Here is a 25,881-nt window from a genome sequence, read left to right as displayed (position 1 = left end):
ATTTCTATTTCACCTCTATGTTTTTATTTTTTCAAAAATTAGGCTTAAATTGTATTCATCAATAGCAATTTTTTTTATTTAATATTCAAATAGACCTTTGAATTTCATTTTAAAAAAATATACTTTTGGATTTTAGTAAACAATTAAACAAACTCTCAATTTTTTTTGAAAAATTAAGGTTATAAATTTTTATTTTATTTTAATTGTATTCATTCAATCTTAAAAATGAATGAACAGGTTAAAATGACAAGATTATAAAAATAACGTTCTCTCATTATGATTATGCCCTTCCAAATAAATTTAAATTAACCTTTTTACAAATTGTATCATTTAATTAAAAAATTTTAAGCAAAAAATAAATATTTTATACCATCAAAATTCTAATTATAACAAAATAAAATTTATAATATTAATTTAATGCAATAAAAAATCATAAACTTATTTTTACTTTTAGCAAAATTTAGAAGTTATCGGGGAATTAGCAATACTATCAAAACAAAAAAGGCGATCTATCTTACTCAAAGAAAAAAAGCGTTCTATCATGTGAAACGCACCTTTTCAGTCACAACGGTGCTTTTTGAAAAAAAACAAAAATGGTTAGATCATAGATGAATGCGTTGTGCGGTCCTTGGGAAAGCTATAAATTCCAAGCACGACAAATCTGCACTTATTCTCTTCTACGACTTGTGGCAACTTTGGTTTTTATTATTATTTTTTATCATTCTGGGCTCACTCTCAGTCCTTAACTCGTCATCTTATTCGCTTTTCAGTAATCAATTTCCGCTGATAGAATCAGGTGCTGTAAGTTCTACTTTGATTCTCTGCATTAATCTGGGTTCATGACTGCCACAGCTTCTTTTATCAACTGCGTATTGGTTTGATTGTTATTATATTCTTATATTTCTAATTTCCCATCATTTCTTTACGCTGCAATTTATCTGGGCTTTTCTTGCCTTTGTTTTCGTGTGTATATATATATATATATATATATATATCTTTCATTTTTCTGCATTCTCTATGTTAATTAATTATTTATTTATTTATCTGATTGCTCTTTCATGTTGAGTGCTCGATGTTCTACAATTATATATGTTAACATGAATTTTTTATTGCTTTCTGGGTGTTAATGATTTTGTGGCCTTGGTGTCTAAAACCATTGAAAAGAGTTATTTTGTTTTAGTTTACTGATTCAGTTGGGCTAACTCTTTCCTAATTTCAAACAGAAAGCCATCTCTAATTCAGTAGGGAAATTATCCTCCTTGTCTGGGAGGGTTTAATTCTGCTCTCTGGTTGAATCTTTTTCTTCTGCAAGAATATATGGCAACTCTTTCTCCAACCCTTACAACAGTGCCCCATTGCCTGAACTTTGGAGCCACTGAATTGTCTAAATTATCAGTTTTCACCCGATATCTTTGGAAAAGCAAAGTGGGACAGAGTCTTAAGAGAATAGATATAGGAGGAAAGCTTTTCGCTGGAGAAGTTGTACAAAATGCCATACAATCTCCTCATTGGAGTCCCGATTTGAGATGCTTTGCAGCAGTTGAGCAAACTGAACAATCATTTACTACAAGTACCCAAGTTGATGAACTTGAAAAGCTATCGGCTTATCTGTTTAGGACAGAAATTGGTGGTCAGGTTAAACTTTTTGTTAGAAAGAAAAGTGCCAAATATGTAGTAGATATTGAAGTTTCATCCATGCAATTGTCCAGTGATGACAGTAAGCTGGTGCTAAGTGGGGGTGTATACCGATCTGATCATGATATCAAGAACAGGATCATTGAAACCCCATTTGTAGCAAGGTCTTCCAGTGAGTTGGCACTTGAGTTGGAATTTGAAGCTAAAGAAGCCCCATTCTACTTCTCATTCTTGTTGAAAGCCTCATCAGGTGCAAATTCAACTAGCTTGGAAATCAGGGGTCATAGGAAGACTAGCTTTTGTGTACCAATTGGTTTTGATCAAGGGCATCCAGCTCCTTTGGGTCTTTCCTTTTCAACTGATGGTTCCATGAACTTTGCAGTTTATTCAAGAAATGCAGAAAGTTTGGTCCTGTGCTTGTATGATGATACCGCATCAGAAAAACCTGCATTTGAGCTTGATCTTGATCCTTATGTTAATCGAACTGGTGACATTTGGCATGCTTCAATAGAAGGTGCATGGACTTTTGTGAGCTATGGTTATCGGTGCAAGGGTGACAACAAAGCATTTCAGGCAGATCGTGTTCTTTTGGATCCTTATGCTAAAATAATTGGGAGTTCCATTCCTAATCATCATGAGTCTGGTTTGCTTCCGAAACATCTTGGGCGACTATGCAAGGAGCCTGCTTTTGACTGGAGTGGTGATGTTCTTCCAAACTTACCTATGGAAAAATTAGTGGTATATCGGTTGAATGTTATGCGTTTTACAAAAGACAAGTCTAGTAAGCTACCTCCCAATGTGGCAGGGACTTTCTCTGGTGTAACTGAGAAGGTACAGCATTTAAAAGATCTTGGCGTCAATGCTGTCTTATTAGAGCCAATATTTACATTTGATGAGCAAAAGGGACCATATTTCCCATATCATTTCTTTTCGCCAACAAACCTGTATGGGCCTTCTAATGGTTCTATATCTGCTATTAACTCAATTAAGGAGATGGTCAAGAACTTGCATGCCGATGGGATAGAGGTCTTCCTGGAAGTGGTTTTTACCCATACTGCTGAGGGTGGAGCCCTGCAAGGACTTGATGATTTATCCTATTATTACAGGAATAGGGTTAGAGATTTAGAAGCTAGAAATGCTTTGAATTGTAACTATCCCGTTGTTCAACAGATGATTTTAGATAGTCTTCAGCATTGGGTGACAGAATTCCACATTGATGGTTTCTGTTTCATCGATGCTTCATGTATGTTGAGAGGTTTTTATGGTGAACACTTGTGTCGCCCTCCCTTGGTTGAAGCAATAGCTTTTGATCCACTGCTCTCCATGACTAAAATCATTGCAGATTGCTGGGATCCACATGACATGATGCCAAAGGAAATTCGTTTTCCTCATTGGAAAAAATGGGCAGAAATGAATACAAAGTTTTGTACTGATATAAGGTACTTTTTAAGGGGTGAGGGTGCTCTGAGTAGTCTTGCTACACGTCTTTGTGGGAGTGGGGACATATTCTCAGTTGGCCGAGGCCCAGCTTTTTCTTTCAATTTTATTGCTAAGAATTTCGGACTTCCTCTTGTGGACTTGGTCAGCTTTAGTAATGCTGAGTTAGCTTCAGAGATAAGTTGGAATTGTGGGGAGGAAGGACCTACAAGTAAAACTGCTGTTCTTGAAAGAAGACTCAAACAAATTCGTAATTTTCTCTTTATTTTGTTTGTGTCACAGGGTGTTCCCGTTCTTAACATGGGAGATGAATGTGGCCAATCGTCTGGTGGTTCTCTGTCATATGGTAGCAGAAAGCTTTTAGATTGGGATGCTATGAAAACAGGTTATGGTATTCAAACGACACAATTTATCTCATTTTTTAGTTCGCTTAGAATGAGGCGAAGCGACCTTCTTCAAAAAAGGCACTTTCTCAAAGAAGAAAATATCGAATGGCATGGAAGCAATCAGTGTCCACCAGGATGGGAAGACCCTTCCTGCAAATTCCTGGCTATGACATTGAAGGCTGACAAAGCAGAGAGCCAGTTGAGCTCTGAGGCTTCTCAACTAAAGGGTGACCTGTTTATTGCCATTAATGCGGCTGATAAAGCAGAGAGCCTTATTCTACCCCCACCTCCTGAAGGGATGGCATGGTATCGATTAGTAGACACGGCTTTACCATACCCAGGCTTTTTCTCTGTGGATGGTAAGGCTGATCGTGAGCAAAAGATGGGCTTCGTCGCTTATGAAATGAAGCCTCGCAGCTGCACTTTGTTTGAAGCATGCGCTGATGGTAGTTGATATATTTCCCTTTCCCCCCTCGATTTTCGTCTTGAAAACTTTGTAGACTGGTAAATCATAGAGGTACAACCTTTTTTTTTTTTTTTTTGTATCTGTAGAATAATTATCTGACAACAGATTGAAGTATGCCAACCAGGATGGTTTTCAAGATAAGTAATGCTGTATATCCACCAGTTTCTTTTCAATAAATAATTATACAAACTAATTGTTTGTTTATTAACGTTCTTATGGTGCATGCATACATACATACATATATTATATATAAACTTCAGCTGCATAAATGGGCCAACTGCATTCTGAGTTTCAGTTTGATAAATAGGGTGATTTTTGTTTACTTGAGATTGTTGTGTTTGCTTTTAGAAAGGTCCAAGCTCCAACACAAGCCCTTGATGAGAAAACAAGAGCAAATCATTTCATTTATTTTTAGAGTCACCTGCATTTCTTCATATTTGCGTTGACGCCCAACTGGAGTGGTACTTAAATTTTTGCTTTTTCAAACTTATTATGAAGTTTATGTTTTTAGTTTTTTTATTTGAGATTTTAGACATTGTTAAAATTGGGAAAGGCCTTATTAATTATGAAATAGTAATAATAAAAGTAATACCCATAAAAAAATTACTTAATTAATTACAAATAAAACATAAGGACTTAATTGATTAAAATTTAAACTCCACTTTCAATAATCAATTCGGCAGCTGCTGCAGTAGCTCCAACACCACCAAGTCCGAGCAAAGCCATAGCGAGTTCATCCTCATTCCACTGCCTCAATCCATCGCTCAGCCTTTTCAAAACATCGACATTGACGTCCAAAACCCACTTCTGTGTACAACGTACCATCAAGCTCACAAACCCTGTTACATATGCACGCCAAGTTGCAAAATCACATCCAAGAGATATTTTCCCATCTAATGAACTCGCAAGAAATTCCAAGTGTGCCCCAAGAACCTTTGGCCGTCGTTTTGATGCTGATGAGGCTGAGTCCACACCCCATGCAAACGTACCACAAAGCACTGCGAAGTATGCAAGTGCATAACCCCCCAGCATGGCAACTACACCTCCAGGTTCCCCCCCATCCTGCTCAGGTGCATGGGAAGATATAAACCAAGAAGGTAATGTTTCTTTGATCAACGATTGGACCAAGCTTAATCCACCAGATAGCCAAACCAATGAAGCCCCAAGGGATGCAGCAAGTTTAACACGTGTCATTGCTGCATCAAGAGAAACTTGCCCATATCTCAGACCAAACTTTGTCTTTTTCAATTTCTCCCTGGACAACCTACCGCTGGCAATCTCTCTTACAGAGGACATTAAAAGAGAGACAATTTCTTCTGTCATAAACATGATATCTCTGAACGATCGATGTACTCGTAAGTACATAATCCCTGGGGCAACTGGAGATATTCCACCAGAGAAATGAGAGCCAAAGCCATAGCCAAGAAGTGCACCCACTCCACCGTTGCTATAAATGGTAGAGGGGTTTAATCCAAGAGTAGATGCGAAGCAACTCCTGAGAAGCTGAACTACAGCTTCGCTGCTGTGGTGGAAGACGGTGCGAGAAGCAGAGAACACAATGAAATCATTCCAACGCTTAACCTTCTGAGCCCATAGTGAGGCTATGATGGGCATGCATGGCCAGGGACAACCTTCAGCTAGGGAATTCAATGCTGGGCCAATTAATACGAGGAAACGTTCAGAGGCTTTATCAAGTTTATAGGTTATTGTGAGACTAACAAAAGCAGCCAAGGGCAGAGGAAGCATAGCCGGAGTGTTCCCCCCTGCAAGCAAAAATAAAAGATTGAGCAAAAAAATTAGCTGACAGATTTGTCAAGTCATAAAATTCCCCACATTAGCTTGGAGTAAAATTCATTTTTCCAACATTTTAAAAATTGCAAAATCTTGCTAAATCACTGGCGGCAGATCTGTATCTAAAGTACATGTAAATTGCTCCCAGTTTTAGATTCACCTTCCATTCATGTTTCCATTCAGCAAGGAAAAATACAAACACACACGGACCATCCAATCTTTTCTTTCCTTTGTTCTTCTTAATTACATTAAAAGATACAGAAAAGGTGTTTAGGCCAGTATAACTGGTGCAACTTTTGTTTAAAAGTCACTTTTGGAGATGCAGGTCAATAGAAAATTATCAATTGTCCACAAAGTTATTCGGAAAGGGGGAACAAACATAATGGAACAAAATAATACCTATGGCAAGGCTTGGGACATCAACACCAGTGGCAGCTATAATTTTTTTGATTTGCTGCTCAATCATGAATAAATTTGCTGAGGGACTTGGCCAATCTGTTCCATTCATAAAAACAGGCTTCCATATACCTCGCGTTACTTCAGCAGAAAAGTAGCTGATAATGGTTACCAGGGTTGCAGGAAGGAAATCAGCAAGATCTTTGAGCCCTGAGATATTGCAGGCAAAGAAATTACGTTGCAAAGGAACAAAGATATCTGGAAGAAAAGGATATTGCCATTTCCTTTGTAAATTAATTAGTGCGGAAATGCAGCAGACACACCGTGTTTATGAAAGATATAGAACACCTCAGCTTAAAAAGACTGTTTACATAAATCTTATGTACGATTGTTTAGATTATGCCACATACACTGCAACTACTCCTATGCACTAGATTATATTCCCACTATTTAGTTTTCAGATATTAATGTAGATTGTCAAACTCTATGCAATATCATGTTTTTGAATAGGAAACAAACTCACAACAGCATACATTGCAATCAAACTTCTGCATAATACCAGCAATTAACCAAAGGGGTCAATTTACAAAATTACACCAATCCCAACAGATCAGGAAGAACATAAAATTCAAATTTAAAAACTATGCCTGAAATGTTACCCCCAGCTTAAAATTATGAGATAGAACCCACTTTAACTTGACAATAAGATCTATTAGTCTCCTCAATAAGCTCTTGATATACTACCAATATATTTTCCGTGTATATGCCTACTTTTAAGCAAGAAATTGGAAAAGGACAAACCTGTCGCCAGTTCACGGGGTGAGACTCGTCCATGGGCACAGGCTGTCAGAGCTGCATCAAGCGCATAGGGAGTTCCTTCTAGGATATCCCATGCGGGCACTTTTAGTTTCATAGACACATCCTCAGCCCCAGATGCAGAAGAACTACTACTTCCGGAAGGTGTAGAAGTTAAAGACTGACCACCCCTGCTTATCTTCCTGAACATCAAATTGAGGAGTGCATCAACAATCTGATGAACAGAGGTCCCTTGTACAAGTTCTGACAGGGTGGAAGCAATACATTCTTGATGCTGCCGGTACCAGCGCTTTAACTTGGGAAAGGAATCCAAATATATTAGTTCCAAAGAGAAATTTAAATTTTTTGACAGTCTTTTAATCATCAAACGATCCTTTGAAGATTTTCCAAAAGCTGATAATTTAGAGTTTCGAACCAACAACAGATATTCAGGAGTTAGTTGGGATCCCACTGGCGTTGCATCTCCTGTCACATGTTCAAGAGGTGGATGATGAAACCTCCATAATCTCAGTAGAAGAGTAAATGCATTGGTGAATACTGCATGACTAGTCAGCTCTTCCCCTGTTGGAAGAGCCCACGAAACATTGGGAGCAGTTGACCCAAAAACCTCACAAAGGGGCATCAATGAAGCAGCAAGGAGTGGAACCTGACAAGAATATCAAATAACATCAGCGGGTGGAGCACAATGGATTTCTCCTTCCAACATGCAACCCTTCCTATCCTTTCTTTTCTCATGTGGATGTTAGGATGTGTGCCACAAGGCATTCCTCATTATTCATGCAACATATTGTCTCCATAAATGCGGAAAGGAACAGCTGACTAATTTTTTAATGGTCCAAAATTACAAAGATGTTATGAAGGAGTTCCCCTCAGTTCTACAGAGATTGGGGAAAATCCATATATCATTTATTTGCAATATATGAGAGGAGGATCTTTTCAGTAAACTTGTTCAAAAACCGACCCCATTCACCTTTCTTCGATTCATACAACACACAAAGAATATTCACATATAAGCCAGCAAAAAAATGGGTCATGAAATAAAAAAAAAAAAGAACCTACCAAGCCATGTAAAGAGAAGATTTGCACACAGTCTACAGGTGATATTCCAAGAAGAAGAACATTTAAAAATGGAGCACAACTGATCAAATGGCTCTCACTCCCAGAATAATTGGCAGGAACTGGTGGTGACAACAAACTTGTAATGAACAGAATGGCGTGTTCCTACAAAGTCAGATCCAAATAAATCCAAAATTAGTACATATAGAAGAAAATTTATAGAAAAAAAAAAAAGATAAACAAACTTCAGAAGCACTTAATAAAGATAATGACAGACTATGTGACTGTAATGCACCTTGTTGGAAGTGACTTTCTGTCAAAGTACCTGTATATTCCAACCACGAACTAGAGATGCCCCACAAAGAATGCTAGCAGCAGATATCTTCTCGTCATCTGAACCTTTGGTTGCAATCTCATGTATTTTCTCGATCTCTGCTAAGCTTCCATCAAATCCATGAGCTTAAATTCAGTTGCCTTAGCACTGGGTAAATTTACAAAAAAGAGCATCTCATATACCTGGCTTCAGGAAAAAGAGGGCTGTAACTGAAGACCAGGTCATAGCCAGGAGATTACTTGGATACTACAGTTAATTAGTCAAGACGCTTTCAATCCCCACCCCAACAGACAGACAGACCCAGACAACAATGAGATAAACATCAAGTATCTGTGGTATGGACACACATTTCTAATTTCTGTATGCATGTATTTATTTATATATATTGTATATAGGAACTTAAAGTATGATAAAGAAAATATCATAGGGAAATAGAAAAAGAAAAAAAGATGATACTATGAAGTAGAAACACACTATTCCAAAGCCACCTTACAACTAATTAACTTCATCGTAGCATCATTAATCAAACACCCAAGAGCAAAATGACAAATTACTAATGTGGGCAATAACTGAAAAAAATATTAAATCTCCCGATATTAAATCCAAATTCCATACAACCAACTTCTGAGCTGAATATAATAACCATAAGATATGATCATATAGTTGACATCTTTCTTCCATCCCATTCATAAGCTCCCAAATCTAGATCTTTAACTATAGTAATAACATAAAATAGCAGGATCACAGTTCATTCAAACTCTTACAAGCAAGCAAAAAGAATAACCATTTGTGGAAACCAAAAAGACAAGCAAATAAACAATAACAAATCCAGTGAAGCAAAAAGAAATAGCGGTTAAACCAAAGTAATGGCACAAGTAACTTATACAACTTAATCGACAAGGAATAGAAAATACAAAAACTCTAATAAAAAACTGTGCATTCTCCTGTCAGATATCAGAACATAATAAAATTCCAATACATGGATCTATTCCATGAATTTTACGGTCACTGCAACTGAGAAAGAAGTGGATGACAACTCTTACACGGATAGTATTACGGTTCAGAGTTTGATGTTTGGGTCAACAGCCCCATCTTAGTGCTTTGGGACAACGAAAGAAAAAGTTACCAACACTCCCCTTTAGTAAAGCAACGGCAAAAATAAAAATATCTAAAGGAAATATCTGTTGCACCATACCTAGAAGCTGGAGTTGCAATCAAAGCATTTATCAGTGTTGGAGTTAGAGGGGATCCTTTCATCAGTGATGACCAACCAGGCACTTGACTAGTAACACTACGGGGTATATTTGCGCGTGCATTTACATAGCCAGGCCAGACATATGCGGATGTGTCCAATAGATTTCTGGCAATACAAGCCTCAACAATCAGATGCCGCATGTTTCCAGCTGCAGGGAATACATAATATATGAAAATTTTGAAGAAAGTATTAGCTAAAAAAACAAAATTTAAGGAAAGAAACAGCTAAAAACAGACAGAAAAGAATTAGAAAATGGGACAAATAAAATCCGTCTGAAATGAATGAAGAGAAAAGATCAACAAATTTTTCAGAAAAGAAATCTGATATCTAGAGAGAGAAAGAGAGATTCATAATAATCATGCATGATCGGTAGCTAAGTCAACAAAATCAACTAGATAAAATAATCAAATACCACTATTTTAATTGCATGACTGAATATTATATGAAGGCATACTTGAGGAGAAATTTCACAAAATTTTTGAAATAATAAAAAATCAGCTAGCACTGTTCCTCTTGAACTGCTCATTAGGAGGAGTCTGCGTTAAAATCAACTTATGCAAGTAACACATTTCAAAACAGCCTTAATAAATCAGGTAACCTTCACACATAAAAAATGAAGGACAGTAGTCCTTACCGCAATTCATGGGCATGTCATTAATGCTCATGCACTCATAGTTTCCATTACCAACTGTGAGACCAGAAACAAACATAATTGCCTTGGCAGCAGCCTGATTGGCTACTGAACAAACCAATTGAGGTGGGGTCAACAAGGCCGCATAATCGCTCAGCATCTGTAAGCTGGATATTAAATCTCTACGACATCTTCCTGAGGCTTGTTTCTCTTTTGTTTGATTGCTTGAGCTGAAATCACTATCATCAATCAATTCACTTTCCTCTTCCTCAACAATATTGGCCACCACAAGTGGGGTAATTGACAATAACATGCACAAGCAGGTGTCCAGGCGAGGTACAGGACCCTCACTAATGTTCCTTTCCTATGAAACAGATAAAATAGAAAGGAAAGGCAGATCATTTTAAATGCATGAAATAATGGAAAAAGAATATTGGAGTAAATGTGTTCTAGATCATTATGTATGTGCTCCTTTGAAACGGAACTCAGCCTTTGACAAACCAACTGCACCAAAGATGATTTCTCAATATCATTTTCTCCTAGTAGACAGCATCATTTTAATATTCCTGAGAATACATATTGCCTACTTGGCAGTCACAAGCAATCACGTTATATTCCCTCACAAATTGACACAAGAACAAAACATAGAACCAAATTTAAAGTGGCTTTAAAAGCAGAAAAATCGGAAGCAACAAACACAGAAGCTTGTCTGCCCGCAGAATACACACACAACCATCCACCTAGATACATGAATACATAAATGCTATATCATACATATACATGCACACATACATATAAGTATGTGCTTATGTATGTATATTCAACAAATTTCTTCTCAGTGAAAAAGAGAAGCAAAAGAGAAGAAAAATGGTTGTAGGTAAACAAGAGCTCCATCAAGTTTGCACAAATTCTTACCCTTTGAACAAGCCTCAAAGCTGCAATCCATAGACCTAGAAATGTATCATGCCATGTTGTCCCATTGACTGCCTGTAAAGCCTTAACTAAACCTGCAAGATTGACTCCGTCTAAGTAACATGATCAAAGAACTAGAGTCTTTTCTGCTTCAAATAAAGCAATGAATTGAGCATCTGAAGACAAATATTAAAAGTACCAGTAAGCCTTTCAACAGCACCAGTTGCAGCCACTTGTGATCCATCCATAGCATTCTCTAGAAACAGATCAATAGGAAGCCAATTTGCAGAAGGATTAGTCCCGTGACAATGACCAGATGAAGATGTTAGAGACCCAGAGCCTATGACAGCAAGAAACTCTTGTTGTGATATTGTTTTACATTCCCTAGACAGAACTTTACGTGTATCAGATGTCAGCTGCAGAAGGGCCTCTGGAGTTACATGTTTTGAATTCCTCAAGGCTACTGAATTTGCTGCAATAACTCTTAATTGCTGAACAAAAGCTCCCCAATGTGACGGCCTAAGAAGAGTAACAGAATATGAGTGTTAGTCACATTTTACTCAATTAACTCAAAGTATTACAAGGATCCCACCCAAAGTTCAATAAATAAAATTCTTGCACCAAATGATGGCATTACATAAAGTGAAAAGCCACCACATGAACTACTTCTTTTCTTTCATTTCTCTCTTATTCATAGAATAAGCTAGCATCATAATGCCTCAACAGAAAGAAAAATTAATAACAGATATAAGTCCTTACATGTTTCTCCGTGCCAAGAAAAGAATCCTTGAAGTTACTTTATTTTGCAGAAACTCCCCAATAATCTCAATAGCCATTGTAGTATTACCTTTATACAGCACATCATGGTGCTCATTCCTCTTCTCATTAAAGTTCTCAGCATTATCTATTTCCATGTCTTGAGTTACAGTAGACCATATTGATCTCTTTTCTGGTGTAAGTTCCAGTAACCCTTCATCATCTAATGATGCATCAAGCAGTTGCCATACAATAGAAAAAACAAATTCAACTAGAAGCAGACCAGGTTCAGACACTTGAATGCCAAATATCTGGGAAAGATGAAGAACATCATCTATTGATTTCATAATCCTGTAATTTAACCAGAAAACTAGCATTAATACTTATTGCAGTAGCTTAGCCAAGTGTCCCTAAAATGATATGAAGCAATACTTTGGCAAAGGTAGAGAAGTTTACAGAATCAGATCAAACCATTTTCATAAAACAGCAGCTGACATAAATGTAGGTTTCATTATTTTGTTACATGCTATATAGTTTTCCTTAATATAATTTAACTAATAATATGTCTTCAAAGAGAAAATAAAACATAAAATAGATGTAATGAATCTTGGATTCTATTAATACCGATACAAGAGGTCAACTTGAATGGCAATCCATAAACAAACCATTCTACCACGAGGAAAAAAAAAATAGAGGGAGAGCAATTGAAGTTTACTTTCGATAATTTGGTCCGTTGATTTGACATTCAAGTGAGAAGGCATGTCTCCTAAGGAGTTCCATGTAAAGCCGATATGCTGCGGGATGAAACTTACGACTTGGAATGACCCTGTCATAGACACCAAATGTAGTCAGTTTCACCTAAAAGAAATATCATGCAAGTAGGCACCTTCCAAAAAATCATGACTTCACAGGCCACCCATTGTTTGACAACATGTGCTGGTGGAGGGCGTAAAGATAAACGTTTGCCCAAAAACCCCCCAAAATATAGCTATTTAATGATTGCAATCTAACATAAAATTGCCAATCAAGCAGAAATTTCTTTCCAAACCAGCAGTGACATAAAAAACAACAACAAGCCACAGAAATAAACCACCAAAAAAAAAAAAAAAAGATTGTCAGACATCCTCAAATTTTTGGTCACCAGCAAATGGGCATTAAAAAAAAAATTGTTGGAAAACTAATAGGTATTAAAAGAAAGAAAAACAGAAACAAATACTATATTCCAGGATTAAACCTTTGATGATGAAGCATGATAAGGAGTTTATTTTCTTAAGAATATTGGTCTTTATCATATTTTATTCATTGATTAAATAAGGCCATGTAACAAAGAAAGACAGTATGAATACGAATTAAAAACAGTTTTTACAAATAGGTCCTTTAAATGATGACACATATCCATCATAAGAACTGAACTTGGCCACACCTCAGCAACCCCCTCACTTCCCCCGACGCAGGAACACCTAATATGCATACATGATACATAAACAAGTGCGTATGTACATACAAACGTAGATACAAATGTGAGTTTGTGTATATATATCGCGTTAATTATCCTGTACACTTGCAGTGAAGTTTAAAACAAAATGATAATAGGCAACCAGGGGTGGGTGTGAGAACCCAAATGTATGGCTAATTCTTAGTTTCTTACACCATAAAAGGTCAACAAAATCTACACATCCTGTATTCGCACGAACTGCAGAATATTATTGAGTTTAAAAAACTTAAACTAAGGCCTATCAAATGGGTTATACTATCAACTTCAAACCCCAATCAGCTCAAAAACCCAAAACCATGCAATACAGGTACCAAAAATAAACATCAAATAACAAAAATACACATAAAAAATTCAAACAATATAGTCACAAATATCATCAATTCTATTATGTAAAAATATAAAAAATAAAAAAAAGGGGAAATGAACCTGGTTGAGAGAAGGGCGAGAACGAGCATAGCAGGGACGAACTTGACAGTCAGGGCCTTCTCTAGAAACTTCCACGCGATGGGCACGTGATTATCCCAGCAGATGTGGGAGACAAGGAGGTGAGCCAGGTCGATTGAAGGCAAAGAAACCCCAGCCGAGTTAAGGCTAGAACTGAGCTGAACCGCCCAGAGAAGTGGGTCACTGTTCTTGTCCTGAGCAGACTTAGTCTGCTCCAGCACCGTCTCCCATACCGGACTCGCTGCCTGTACGGGAACAGCCATGCCAGCTGTCTCTGTAACTGCCAACGCAAGGTGGTGCTCCAATGGAGCTTGATTATGCAGTTATGCTAGTATTTACAGTGGACTCAGTCGAGTAGAGAGTTGAGTTGAGGACGCTTTGTCAATGTTTTCTCTACCCTCGGGTTGGGACCAAGATTATGTGGACACCCTGCAGAGAAAGAAAATACAAATGGGTGAAAATTAAGGAGAATGAATTTTATAAAAAAAAAAAAATTAACGTAAGTTAAATGGGAATAATGAATAAAAAATTATCCTAACCACAAGATTAAACGAGATACAAAACGCAATATAATATAATAACTAATTGATAATATTTTTGTATTTTTTAATTATTTGAAATCAAAATTTATTTAATAAAATTCTAACTATATTTTCTTATTACTAAAAAAACTATTATGTTATGCTTTTTATTATTATTTCATATTAATATTTCATTTATCTAAAAACTAAAAGATTTTTTAATTTTGATGATGTAATTTTGTAAAAAAAAAATTATTCTATATCTTTATAATTATTTAAAATAATTTTATTTTATGAGAAAAATATTGGATCTCGGAGTAAAGTCGAAGATTATTTATTTTTCAATTTAGTAAAATAAAAAAAATGTAAATTATAAAGTTTTTAAAATTGTGGAATTTTATAAAAATTTTATTATTCAATTTATCAATTTATTTACTTGTTATTCTTATTTTTTAAAATAATTTGATAAATTTAATGCATAAAATAAAAATTAAATAAACAAAAAAATGGGCCAAGGTGTCAATATATATTTAAAAGATGTTATTCAATTCGGAGCACACTAGGCGGGCCCAAGGTTTCAAAATTGGCCGAGCTGGAAGGGGCCTACTTTCCTTTTGCGATTTTTTTAATTATAAAACGGCGCCGTTTCATCTACCTATAAAGCAGTTGAAGAAGCCCATCGTAACATGTTGGACTGGTTTCGCCGAGCACGAAAATTGAAGCAAAGATTCAACCCAAAAATAATTAAATGAATAGAAATGTTAAGACAAAAGGTGGGCAAAAGACTTTAAAAAAAAAATGCACTGGGAAATCATCATTTACCCCTGTAAACTATCCATTGGACTTGCGCTAATGACAAAATAAAAACTGATTAATGCAGTAGACATGATTGGGGATCTCAACATATATTGTTCATAATGCATCTCAAACATTGTAGAGGCTCTGTTTGATCCTGTTGTTCAAGGACATGTCTCTTGTAATTGCAGCCATTTACATTATGAATTCAAAATTTATTACTGGTTTTCCATTGGGAAAAGTCAAATGCCTCCAATAGCATCTCTCTCTCTCTCTCTCTCTCTCTCTCTATATATATATATATATATATATATATTGGCTGCTGATTTACATTTTTAATCATATTCTAAAATCAAATGCATATCATCGGAGATGAAGACGAAAATTAATAAAAAAAGAGTTAAATAATAATTTCAAAAGAGAAGAGAGAACAAAAGTAATAATTGGATGGAACCGATCATTGTATAATAAGAAAGGTAAAAAATTTTAAAAGGCCATAGCCAGCTCTAGCTTCGTCTCTTTATATTATCAAATGCATTGACATTTATGTAATTAATAATTATGTATACTCAGATGAATATGTACCTTCATACACATGCACACACACACACACATATATATATATATATATATATGTTAACTATAGGTATGAAGAAAAGGTGAAACCTTAAAAAAATTGGAGGTATAGAAATCATCTTTAAAATATTTAATATTCAATTGTTCAAATTTAGTTGAATGTTGACAGTTTCACCTAAATGCCTGAAAAAAAAAAAGAAAAAAAACTACTTTATACATGAAATGTTCTTTGTGGAGGATAACCTAGGTAGAAAAACATTCCCATAATTATCAATGAAGTAATTCAAGTTTACAGCATCTTACATTATGCTGCAAGCATTAACGTTATCATTACGAAATGAGTGAAAAACAGAGTTGCCTATCGGAGGTTCCTTCTTCTCATAGAAGTTATATGGATATGGCCACGGCGGCTTTGTTATCCGTTAAGCTGGTGAGTAGGGATAAACTAGTGGATACTGTCCATACCTATATGATGGAGGTGGAAAAGGTGGTGGTGGAGGTGGCAGCCTTGCACATCCTGGCCGTGGTCCTCCAAAATTGCCAAAAAATTCTTGGTTCAACAGTACTCTTCTTGCCAAACCACCCAGCAAAGCCGTGTTTCTTCTTTTTCATGCCAGATTGTGGGTGGTGCCAAGAAAGTTTGCCTTAGGCCCCTTCTAGTATAGGACCCTTAACTTCATTATGGACAGCTTGGTCATGATTGTCCTTACCCTTGTCATGATCATTAGATTCATCAGTAAAAGAACAACTATTGCCTTGATCTAGCATTTCGTTTTGAATCTCGGGGTTCTTCTCATAGGCGTAAAGCTCTGCTTTTTTGCCAACTTTTTCTGATATCGTCTGGATGAATATAGAGGTTTCGACAATGCCCCGAACGCTCACCAGCCCATTTTTGGTAACTATGTCGATAGCATACACGCCTAGGTGACAAAATCAAACGAGAAAAAAAAAATCAGAAAGTATTTTAAAAAGTAGTGGTATTTTTAGGACTCAAAATATACTATTAACATTCTTTCATGGAGGGAACATACCATTGATTTTCTGCAACTTTTTCTTCACTGTCATGGGACATGCTGTACAACAATGGAAATTCACTTTCAGAATACAAGTCTGCAAAGAAATTAAAAATAGGTCATGAAAAGGAAATTGTAGGTATTAAACATGTAAAAAAGAAGGCAAATGCATACTGGGACATTCAAACCATCTCCCATTGGAACGCAGAGAACCTTAGCAAAACGGTAGAAAAATGACTGATGGGATTAGAGGAAATGAACGTTCTAAGAAGGGAGTTACAAGAGGAGTAATGTAGTTATGTGTGCTTTTGAAGTGTGTTGCTGGCTTTTTAAAAGAAATTTTTCAATTTTTTTCTTTCTTTTTGGCAAGAAAATCTTGATGATTCACTCTGCTTGAAGTGGAAATAATTAAGCCTAAACGTTATTTTACAATACAAAAGATTTTGATTTCCGTAAATAATGAAAGAGATTAAGAGATTTTACGTTTTCAAAACAATGGAGGAGCTGTTTTAGAAAATAAGGCAACTAACATCCCATTTCGAGAAACAAAAAATGAACATTTAAATCAGGTTTGATTGCCTTTGAATATGATCATTTCTAGTGTACAAATGCAAAAGAGTTTCCAAATCGAAATTGGTGATCATAGAAAATTAAGAATGGTAATAACTACTAGTAATAAACAAGGATATCTTCTGAAAAAAAAATTGTAGGACCTTTCTCACTCTGCAACATTTACAAATTCCACATAAAACTTGCTGTGCCTTTATTTATTTATTTTTTGGTTAAAACAGCACAAAATAACTTTTAAGAACTTCATATCATTGTAGGTCACCAACATCCTTGCTGTACAAACATTGCACAGCCTATATTTCATATTTCATCCTCAGGATTCGTACTCAACAATCCACATTTCACAGCATCATAACTGGCTACCAGAATTATACACAAGTATTTGACAAGGAAATTTGCCTTTAGAAAATAAAATTTGTTGATACACAAACCAACATCAATTTGTCTTACATTAATGCAAAGAGGGGTCGGTCTTCATTAACTTGTCACTATCTTTGCTGAATTCAGAAACTATTTGAAGCAAAAGTATCTAAATCAGATGTTCATAAAAGTACATTGAATTTGTCAATAAATGCTTTTCAGCCTCCCCGAGCTTCTCTTCTTGTGGCATCATGAAGCAGTTCAATGTCAACTCCATCAGGAGGTAGCTGGACGTATCTCACAACCGAGCCTCTAATAAAACAGTTCCTCACTGAAAGCTGTAAACAAACAGAAACTCGTCAATATAGCCAGTCAATTTTGAAAAGAGAAAAACAAAAATACAGACATAACACAAGCAGCCATATCAAGCCAAAGGTTGTGAAGAGATTGAAAAGTAGTTGAGATTGAGATGGTCAATGTTCAACAAAGCCAAACCAAGAAACATGCTATAGGCATGGGATAACAGGACATTACAACCTTTATGATACTTTCAGGATAACTTCAATAACCAGCAGGGAAAAGCATGTCATGGTACTTAAGATGAATTTAAATAAAAGAAAAACAAGAACAGAAAAACTGACAGCATATTAGGAGCGGATGAAGGGACCAACTTTATGCAAAGTTAAGAAATCCCAGTCAGCAGTAATCAAGTGTTTCAATGACCTACCAGTTTTTGACTGAAAAATTACTTATCATTCAAGCATAAAAACATTTTGACTTCCCAAAGCTCATAAAAGATGACCAAATATAAATTACAAACTAAAACTAGGACTTCCACAACGAATTTGCATATATGAGTATCACTCAAACAGTTCATTCATATGTCCAGCAGCCAAACTCAATTAAAAGCAAGCAATCATTAACAGTCAACATGAAATGAATTCTCGCAGATGTAAGCCAAAAGAAAACAAAATTTCAAAACAAATTTATAAAGAAAAAGGGGCAGGCAAAAAACTAGCAAAACCCAAATCACAAATGACCAGCAGATTCACATGATGTTTGAGACACTCCAAGATCACTGCACCAATGGCATACTCTTAATGAGGTAAATGGTAACAGGTTTAAAAGTAAATTGCCTTTGCTTGAATAGGTGTTCCTGCCTGCCTCTTCTTAGAAACATAACTTACTATACAGCTTTTAAAGTTGAGCTGAATCCAATGCCAATGATTAGGATGAAATTCCTTCAGGTAATGCATAATACTGGGAATGTACATCCTGTTTCAATAATCCTATGTGCCAAATGCAAGACCATGTAACATCATGCCAACATTGATAAGGAATATTCTTTAGTACAAAACACAATGTTCCTGAATCCACTTTTCTGACTGTTACTCTATAACCCTGGGTATAAAATAGGAAAACCATACTCCCATTAAACTAAACTTCAAAATTTTCATCTACAGATAAAACCAAGAGGATAAATTTGATATTCACATAGCACAAGGCAGAGAAATTGTCACTCGTGCAAAGTAAAATAGTAAAGAAAGGTAGACTATAACAGAAGTAAATTTAATCAAAGGTAAAGGAGAGTGCACATTTAAGATGCAAAGAAGAAATGAAGAAGAACGATTACTAAACTAAGATGAGAAGTTTTTTGGACTTTGGGCTGTGGAAAAAAGAAAACTTTATTGAACTCATCACTTCTATTGGAGAAGTAAAACCATGGGGAATACTAGTTAACAGATATTTTACGGAGTAGCTACATTGGAAAAACATACAGTGGTAGATATTCAGTATAAAATCAGTTAGAAAAGAGAAAATCTAAATAAACAATCTGCAAGGGAAGTCAGCGCGTATTTAAAAAAAAAAAAAATTATAAGCCCTAAATTCAGCTTCCTTCATCTCATGTTTACCCAGAAAAAGAAAAAGGGCCTATTGGAGTGAAAGAAAAAGAAAGGGCTCAGAAGACCCAATTCATTTCTTCTTAAACTTAAAAAAAAAAAAACCTCTAACTTTAAAGTAATTCCTTGACAAACCCCTATGGTAATAAGAAAATGAAGGGGGAGATCAATTTGCAGAGGGAAGGAAAAAGAAACAAACAGAAAAAAAGGGGGGGGGGGGGGGATACCATGTGAGGATACTTGTCTTGATCGACAACCCTAGTATTCTCGAGCTTGATATTGAGGTATTGATCAACGGAGTGAAGGGTTCCTCTGATTGCCAAGTCATTCTTCAGCTCCACCGTCACCTCCCTTCCCACCAAGTCCTTGAAATACGAAAAGAACAACTGCAATCCCCATCGAAAAAAAATAATTAAAAAAAAAAATCAAAGGAAACCCCATTGGAGAATGCATAGGGGAAAATAGTGACGAACTCAATCGAAATAAAAAGAAAAAAAGGATTTTGGCGGCCGGAAAACAAAAGAAAACTTATTTATAAGAAAAGGTGGAACAGAACATTATAAGATTACCATGATTTAGATTCCTCTACCCAGAGAGGAGGGAGATTTTCTGGGTTTCGGTGCGATGGAACTCAAAATTTGATGTCGCGCAGTCTGTCTGAATCTGAGGTTGTTGAGCGCAGAGTTGCAAAACTTAAACCAATGATGATATGACCTCCCTTCTTTCAGGACTAATTAATATTAGGTTTGTCCCTTGTTTGAGCTTACCACTAACTTTTCATTGGCTTGCGACGGTGAAGGCCGCTGCCCACTTTGATTTGGGCCATGAAGCACCGTCAGCACTCCCTATGGGCTATGGTCTTATAATATAACCGTTCTGTTCCAACCTCAGCTCAATAACTCAACCGATATGCCAATACCATTCCCTTCTGTCACCAGCAAATCAAAGATACAATACGGAATCACTTCACTCGCGATTTTTGAAGCTTTTATAATTGCAAATTGCAGAAAATGAAATGGACACGTAAGAGTAAATGGAATTTGGTAAATACTTGATGTGTGTTACATTAATTGCTGACTCAAAATGTTTCTGGGACGCCAATCCTCAACGCACACTAATCAGTAATCAGAGTAATACCTGCTACCACTACGTCAAAAGGTAATATATGAAAAACTACAATTTAGGGAAACATTTCTCATCACAAAGCAAACAAATGGACACCAAATGAACAACTACATTTACATCTCTTACAAATACCAAAGATTATAACACTGGAAATTTTTTTTTTTCCAAATCCTATATATTTTCTTCCTTTTTTTTCCTTCGTCTTTTTTTCTTTTTAAACTAAAAAGGAAACTGTGGCCAGCTGCTACTATAGCCGTTGCTTCACCCGCCTACCGTTTGCATCACTTCCATCGATGATGGCTTCATTCCCATGTCTGCATACAATCACTGAGTGCTCGTTCACTCTAGCTACATACTCCAACAGCTCAGTTAAGACAGATGGGCAACTTTCCTTCAAGTACTCAAAACCATCAGTTTGCATTACAGCTGAAAAAAAAAAAAGGTTCAGTGAAGAAACTTTGATAAGAAAAACCACACACAATTGACATTTATCTAACATAAGAGGAACTTTGAATGAAACCAGAATGCTGAAAATTGGATAAATCTTGTAAAACTTAAAAACTTAAAAATTGGAAAAGCCACAATGGCATAAACCAGAATGCAATATGCAGTCGTATTACCGACTGAAATCCCAAATGAGAAATTCAGGATAGTTGTACGAAGGGTGAAAAATCAAGACAACCCATAATAAAAGCTTAAAACTTACCCAAAGCTTTCGTTGTGTTTGATTGAAAGAAGAGTGATTGCATAATATCATGAGGGCTAAGAAACAATCGACTAAATGGAACTTCTATGCAGGTCCAGCTGTGACTGCATTTGGCAGTGACATTTAGGACCCAAAATAATACAATAAGACATATCTTAATAAATGTCAAACCTATTTACTTTCCAACCAACTCCTCTGTGGCCGAAAAACAAGAGCCCAGAATTAAAGAGTTACAAGATGACTTGCTATGCTTCTACCTAAAAGCAATTCTTTTCTTAACACCAACTTGGTTGCCTGCAGTCAGCAGTCCAATTTTCAATGATTTCCAGTTTAAGAAACAGAGAACCTTGGTCCAACTGATAATTAGCATAATCAATTACATTTTTCCTACTAAAATAATATTTATACCATAGGAAGCCCTGATGCAACATTGATGTAAATATCAAAATAAAAAGAGACTCACCTCTTAGATTTTCTGGCATTGCAACAAACTTGAGACACACAGCTTTAAGCTGGAAACAATGGTGCTGCTCAGCCAAGGCTAATGTAGTTGCCACGGTGTTAATGGCAACATCCTCACAAAGACTGGCTTCACAGAGTAATCGCAGTCTATCCAGTCCATACCTATCTGCAGCTGCAAGCAGATGCTGAAACATCAATGTAGAAGCCCATTTTGAGTTGAAACCAGTGAGCTCTTGCAGGTCAGGTAGAGAATCCCAGTATATAAAGTGAAGCAGGGCCTGCAAAGTGCAAAAGAGGGCATAGAGACTATACTGTATCAGTAATCAGTACTACAGATAGCATATTTATTAATAATTAATTTGCTTTAGCTTGACAAGAAAATGATGAAAGACTTCAAATAAGGCATGAATATCATGATTTTTAGAAATGTAAGAAAATGCATATTCCTGAGTTAAGTATTATCAGGTACAACCATTGACCAACCACATGTGTGTTACATGAAGCAATTAACTACAAGATTAAGACAGTGCATGCCACGATTCTGACTTCAAAAACATGGCATTAGCCACCCCAGCATATAGTTTGTATTGAGAAGTTTCCAATAACTAATTATTGACACCAGGCATGCTATCAATGACAAGTTGACATCATGCATCCGAGGCAAGTGCAAGCTATCCATGGCAAGTTGACTCCACGCATCCATCACCGATGCATTATCATGGTCAAGTAGTAGCATGAGTTTTTGTCCAACATATGAAGAGGAGGTATTTTACTGAACCTTGAAAACCAGAGCTTCCATATCTTCAACTTTTATTTGCTTTGTATTCTGATCCTTCATTGGACCAAAAAGTTGTGCCCTAAACACAGGTGAACGTGCAGCAAGTACCAACTTGTGGGCGGGAAAGACTTCCCCATCAACTTCAAAGCTTACATCAGTTCCCTTTCCACTTTTTAGTAGTTGTCCAAAATGAAGACCAATGTTTGAAGGTGGAACAGCTATTGAATAGATTTTAGGACCCTCTGTATGTGACTTAACAACACCAACACTACAGTGAACAGAGAGGCAATTGTCTTTGAGGTAGTCTGATTGCTCCAATAGAGTTCTTTTGAAAAATCGTTTATATCCCCTGCAGCAAATCATTTATACTTTATATACACCACATGAAATGAGGGAGACAAATAAAATAAGCTTCTTATTTTTGTTCATTTTTCAGAGGAAGACTAGAGAAGGAGTCAAACCCTGGAACTTGACAAATCCCCCAACAAAAGCATTGGGTGCTAAGAAACTACAGGCCAAGTGGCTAAGCCCAAATTCTGATATATCGCAACTCACATATGTCTTAATAACATTTATCGTCTAGTTAGATAAGGTTAGACATCATGAACAATCAGAGGAGTAAAGTAATCAAGAGCTACATGCCATGGAATTATTCAATTAGGCTAGCAATATGTTGTTGCACATGTCTTTAGTCAATCATGCCTGACTTAATTGTAACCAAATGCTTTATGATGACACAAAAAAATTAAACAGGATGCAGTAAATTGAAACTGTATGGATTGACATAGAGCACAACAGAAACTGGATACAAGCATAGCTTCAAAAAAAACATCTACATGAACAATCAAGCAGAGGCAATATGCAAAATATATATATATATATAAAAAAAAAAAAAAAAACCTTAAACAATTCAACATTTAGTAACAAATTTTAATAAAAAATAACTTTTATAGACATGCAAAGCTCAAAAAAAAAAAAAGCATAAATATGATCCAATAATTGAAATTTTCTTTCTTCATACTAATCCAAACAACCTCTCCTCAGAATCATACACATAATTTTTAAATATTACGTTTCTTTCAAAATAATTCAAAATTCACAAGTCATAGAATCTTAATGAGACGAGGAGAAGGAAAGAAAAAACAAAATAATAATACTAATAAAGAAATAAAAAATTCTAATAATAGAAATGAAGGTTAGAAAATAACTGAGCTGGTAAACAAGTACTGAGAAAAAATAATGCATTTGTATGTAGCTATGTACCACAGAACAGTGGCTAATAACTTCTAGTGCAATAACCAATTTTAGCATAATTCTATTGCCATTATGTTCTAACAACTACCCCAAATTCTTTTAATGCCAAAATGTATGTCACCAGAAAGAAGGTTATTCCACCAAATTTCCCCAATTATATTGCTATTTTATGCACTATTTAGGTAACAAACTTGTTATGCAAACATCCCAGCCCCCTAAGAACCAACATAAAGCTCAATAATTCAACCAGAAAAAGAAACAGGATCCAGCCCTTAAACAACAAAGTCAAACTGCAAATTACAAATTACAACACAAGAAACAGAACCAGCCCATTATTTAGTTCTTGCTATCTAGCAAGATACTTAAAACCCCAATAAAAATCACGATGAACGCATCAAACCCCGAAACCCACCAAAACTTCAATCAAAGAAAATTCGCTATTGTAAAACCCAAAAAAAAAAAAAACCGTAATTCCAATCAAAATAGCCAAATCAGAGACCAGTCCAATAAAAAAACAAAAAAAAGTTACCACATGCTGCCGCGATACTTAAGCGTATAAGGCCCACTCTCAAGCGTCCTCCCAAAATGGCTATGCACCTTATGCCTTTCTTTCCCGCTCTGATCCAAAAGTGTAAGCTCAAAAAGCGCCCTAACGTCGGTTCCCTCGCTCGCCAAAGCAATGAACAACGAAACGTAGGCGGCATTATCTTCTGCGCTCTTCCCATCGGGATAAAAATAGATCGCCCACAAATATCCTCCCACCAAGAACGTGTCGGAAGCTATGTATTTGCCGATCCCCAAACCTTTCGACAGCGAATACCCCGTGATCTTGAACTGGTGAGAGCCGTTCACCGTCTCCGTCACCGACGTCGACGACGTGGTGCTGCAGACGGAGGAGGCCGGCGACGAGGATGGCTTCGATGTTTCCCGTAGAACCCTCCCCATGTGCCCTACAAGAAAACTCTATTGTAATTTCCTTAACCTGAAATTGGGGCTTCAAAACTTTCTTCCGTGTTAAATTGAAAAGGATTGTCTAGGGAGAAGGGAGGGTTTCTTTGAAAAAACTTACAGGTTCTTTCTTTCTTTCTTTTTTCCCCGTCTCGGATGGGTGAATTTTCTAGGGTTTCAGAGCGAGAAAGGGAGAAGGGGAGAATGATCGAAGATGATGACTTTATTGGCATAATATACGTAATAATAATGAATTTCATTTTATCAAGTAAATTAAACAAACTTTTTTCTCTTTTATGAGTGAGAGAATTATTGGAGGTAAAGCGATAAAGCGTTGTCCTGATGATGGATTATGGGTTCCGACGCCACTCGCTTTTTGGACGATGATAGCAGAAAGAGATAGCTGTCCCTTAATGGGCATTTTAGTAATTTCATAATCGTATTTTTTGTTGAACAAGGACCGAAGAATCTTCCCTTTGTTAAAGACTCCCGTTATTTTTAATGATAATTACACATGATTATTGTTAGCTCCCTAAATTATTTTTAAAGATAACTGATAAGTACCTTTGATTATTACGTGTATCTTTTGACGCTCTTATCCGTTTAATCTAGCATTATATAGCTATAAATATATTGTAATATAGGCTTATCATTTTCAAAGTTAATTGAAATTGTATTATACAATTAAGTTTGTCATTATCATTCAATTAGGCCATTAGCCATTTTTTTTTTGTATTTTGTTGGGTTTTTCTTTAAAAAAACAAATAAAAAAAATAAAAGGACATAGAAGAGGAGGGAGAAACAAAGGGAACGGATAGTTTTTGACGAATTTAGGTCTATCTGCATCAAATTAGACAGATTGATATCAATTTTAATTCATACTAAATCAATTAATTAATATGGGAGACCTCTTTTTCTTTTTACTTCCTTTTTTTTTTTTTTTTCTTTCTCCCTTTTAATTGTACCCTTTCTTTTTTTTAATTTTTAATTTAAAAGAAAATAGCTTTTTTATTTTTGAAAAAAATGTTTTCAATATTTTTGTAATTTTATAATATTTTCATA

General features: G+C 35.9%; 5 protein-coding genes across 7 annotated transcripts; 1 reads left to right on the top strand and 4 right to left on the bottom strand.

The window, feature by feature from the left end:
* The first annotated feature begins 604 nt into the window (after positions 1-604).
* LOC111314210 (isoamylase 2, chloroplastic-like) lies at positions 605-4,132 on the top strand. Of its 2 annotated transcripts, none has more exons than XM_022915339.2 (2): positions 605-796; positions 1,224-4,132. In XM_022915339.2, the coding sequence occupies exon 2, from the start codon at positions 1,318-1,320 to the stop codon at positions 3,910-3,912; it is 2,595 nt and encodes an 864-aa protein (XP_022771074.2). In that variant the 5' UTR covers positions 605-796; positions 1,224-1,317; the 3' UTR covers positions 3,913-4,132. The 2 variants fall into 2 exon arrangements, with proteins under 2 accessions (XP_022771074.2, XP_022771075.2); XM_022915340.2 differs by having other exon boundaries at positions 670-801.
* A 327-nt stretch (positions 4,133-4,459) lies between these two features.
* LOC111314209 (mediator of RNA polymerase II transcription subunit 33B-like) lies at positions 4,460-14,261 on the bottom strand. Of its 2 annotated transcripts, XM_022915337.2 has the most exons (12): positions 13,793-14,261; positions 12,587-12,697; positions 11,875-12,222; positions 11,315-11,634; positions 11,119-11,210; positions 10,207-10,567; positions 9,513-9,720; positions 8,309-8,423; positions 7,987-8,148; positions 6,913-7,573; positions 6,115-6,321; positions 4,460-5,687 (listed from the first exon to the last, which is right to left on the bottom strand). In XM_022915337.2, the coding sequence occupies exons 1-12, from the start codon at positions 14,071-14,073 to the stop codon at positions 4,576-4,578; spliced, it is 3,978 nt and encodes a 1,325-aa protein (XP_022771072.2). In that variant the 5' UTR covers positions 14,074-14,261; the 3' UTR covers positions 4,460-4,575. The 2 variants fall into 2 exon arrangements, with proteins under 2 accessions (XP_022771072.2, XP_022771073.2); XM_022915338.2 differs by lacking the exon at positions 11,875-12,222 and having other exon boundaries at positions 13,793-14,217.
* A 1,963-nt stretch (positions 14,262-16,224) lies between these two features.
* On the bottom strand, positions 16,225-16,862 carry LOC111313064 (heavy metal-associated isoprenylated plant protein 42-like). Its single transcript, XM_089752328.1, has 2 exons — positions 16,734-16,862; positions 16,225-16,622 (listed from the first exon to the last, which is right to left on the bottom strand). Exons 1-2 carry the CDS (start codon positions 16,765-16,767, stop codon positions 16,348-16,350), a joined length of 309 nt encoding a protein of 102 aa, XP_089608454.1. The 5' UTR covers positions 16,768-16,862; the 3' UTR covers positions 16,225-16,347.
* An 804-nt stretch (positions 16,863-17,666) lies between these two features.
* On the bottom strand, positions 17,667-20,728 carry LOC111314208 (sm-like protein LSM2). Its single transcript, XM_022915336.2, has 4 exons — positions 20,598-20,728; positions 20,116-20,474; positions 19,774-19,932; positions 17,667-17,983 (listed from the first exon to the last, which is right to left on the bottom strand). The coding sequence occupies exons 2-4, from the start codon at positions 20,116-20,118 to the stop codon at positions 17,864-17,866; spliced, it is 282 nt and encodes a 93-aa protein (XP_022771071.1). The 5' UTR covers positions 20,119-20,474; positions 20,598-20,728; the 3' UTR covers positions 17,667-17,863.
* On the bottom strand, positions 20,571-25,185 carry LOC111314207 (BTB/POZ and MATH domain-containing protein 2-like). Its single transcript, XM_022915335.2, has 5 exons — positions 24,941-25,185; positions 24,401-24,821; positions 22,618-22,966; positions 21,841-22,117; positions 20,571-21,097 (listed from the first exon to the last, which is right to left on the bottom strand). Exons 1-5 carry the CDS (start codon positions 25,077-25,079, stop codon positions 20,919-20,921), a joined length of 1,365 nt encoding a protein of 454 aa, XP_022771070.2. The 5' UTR covers positions 25,080-25,185; the 3' UTR covers positions 20,571-20,918.
* Positions 25,186-25,881: the final 696 nt, after the last annotated feature.

Source organism: Durio zibethinus, chromosome 23 (assembly GCF_047325235.1).
Source record: "Durio zibethinus cultivar Kanyao isolate XHJ-2024 chromosome 23, ASM4732523v1, whole genome shotgun sequence".
Taxonomy (NCBI): Eukaryota; Viridiplantae; Streptophyta; class Magnoliopsida; order Malvales; family Malvaceae; genus Durio; species Durio zibethinus.
Note: the sequence above shows the minus strand (reverse complement) of the source record. Positions and strands in the feature narration are given on the sequence as shown.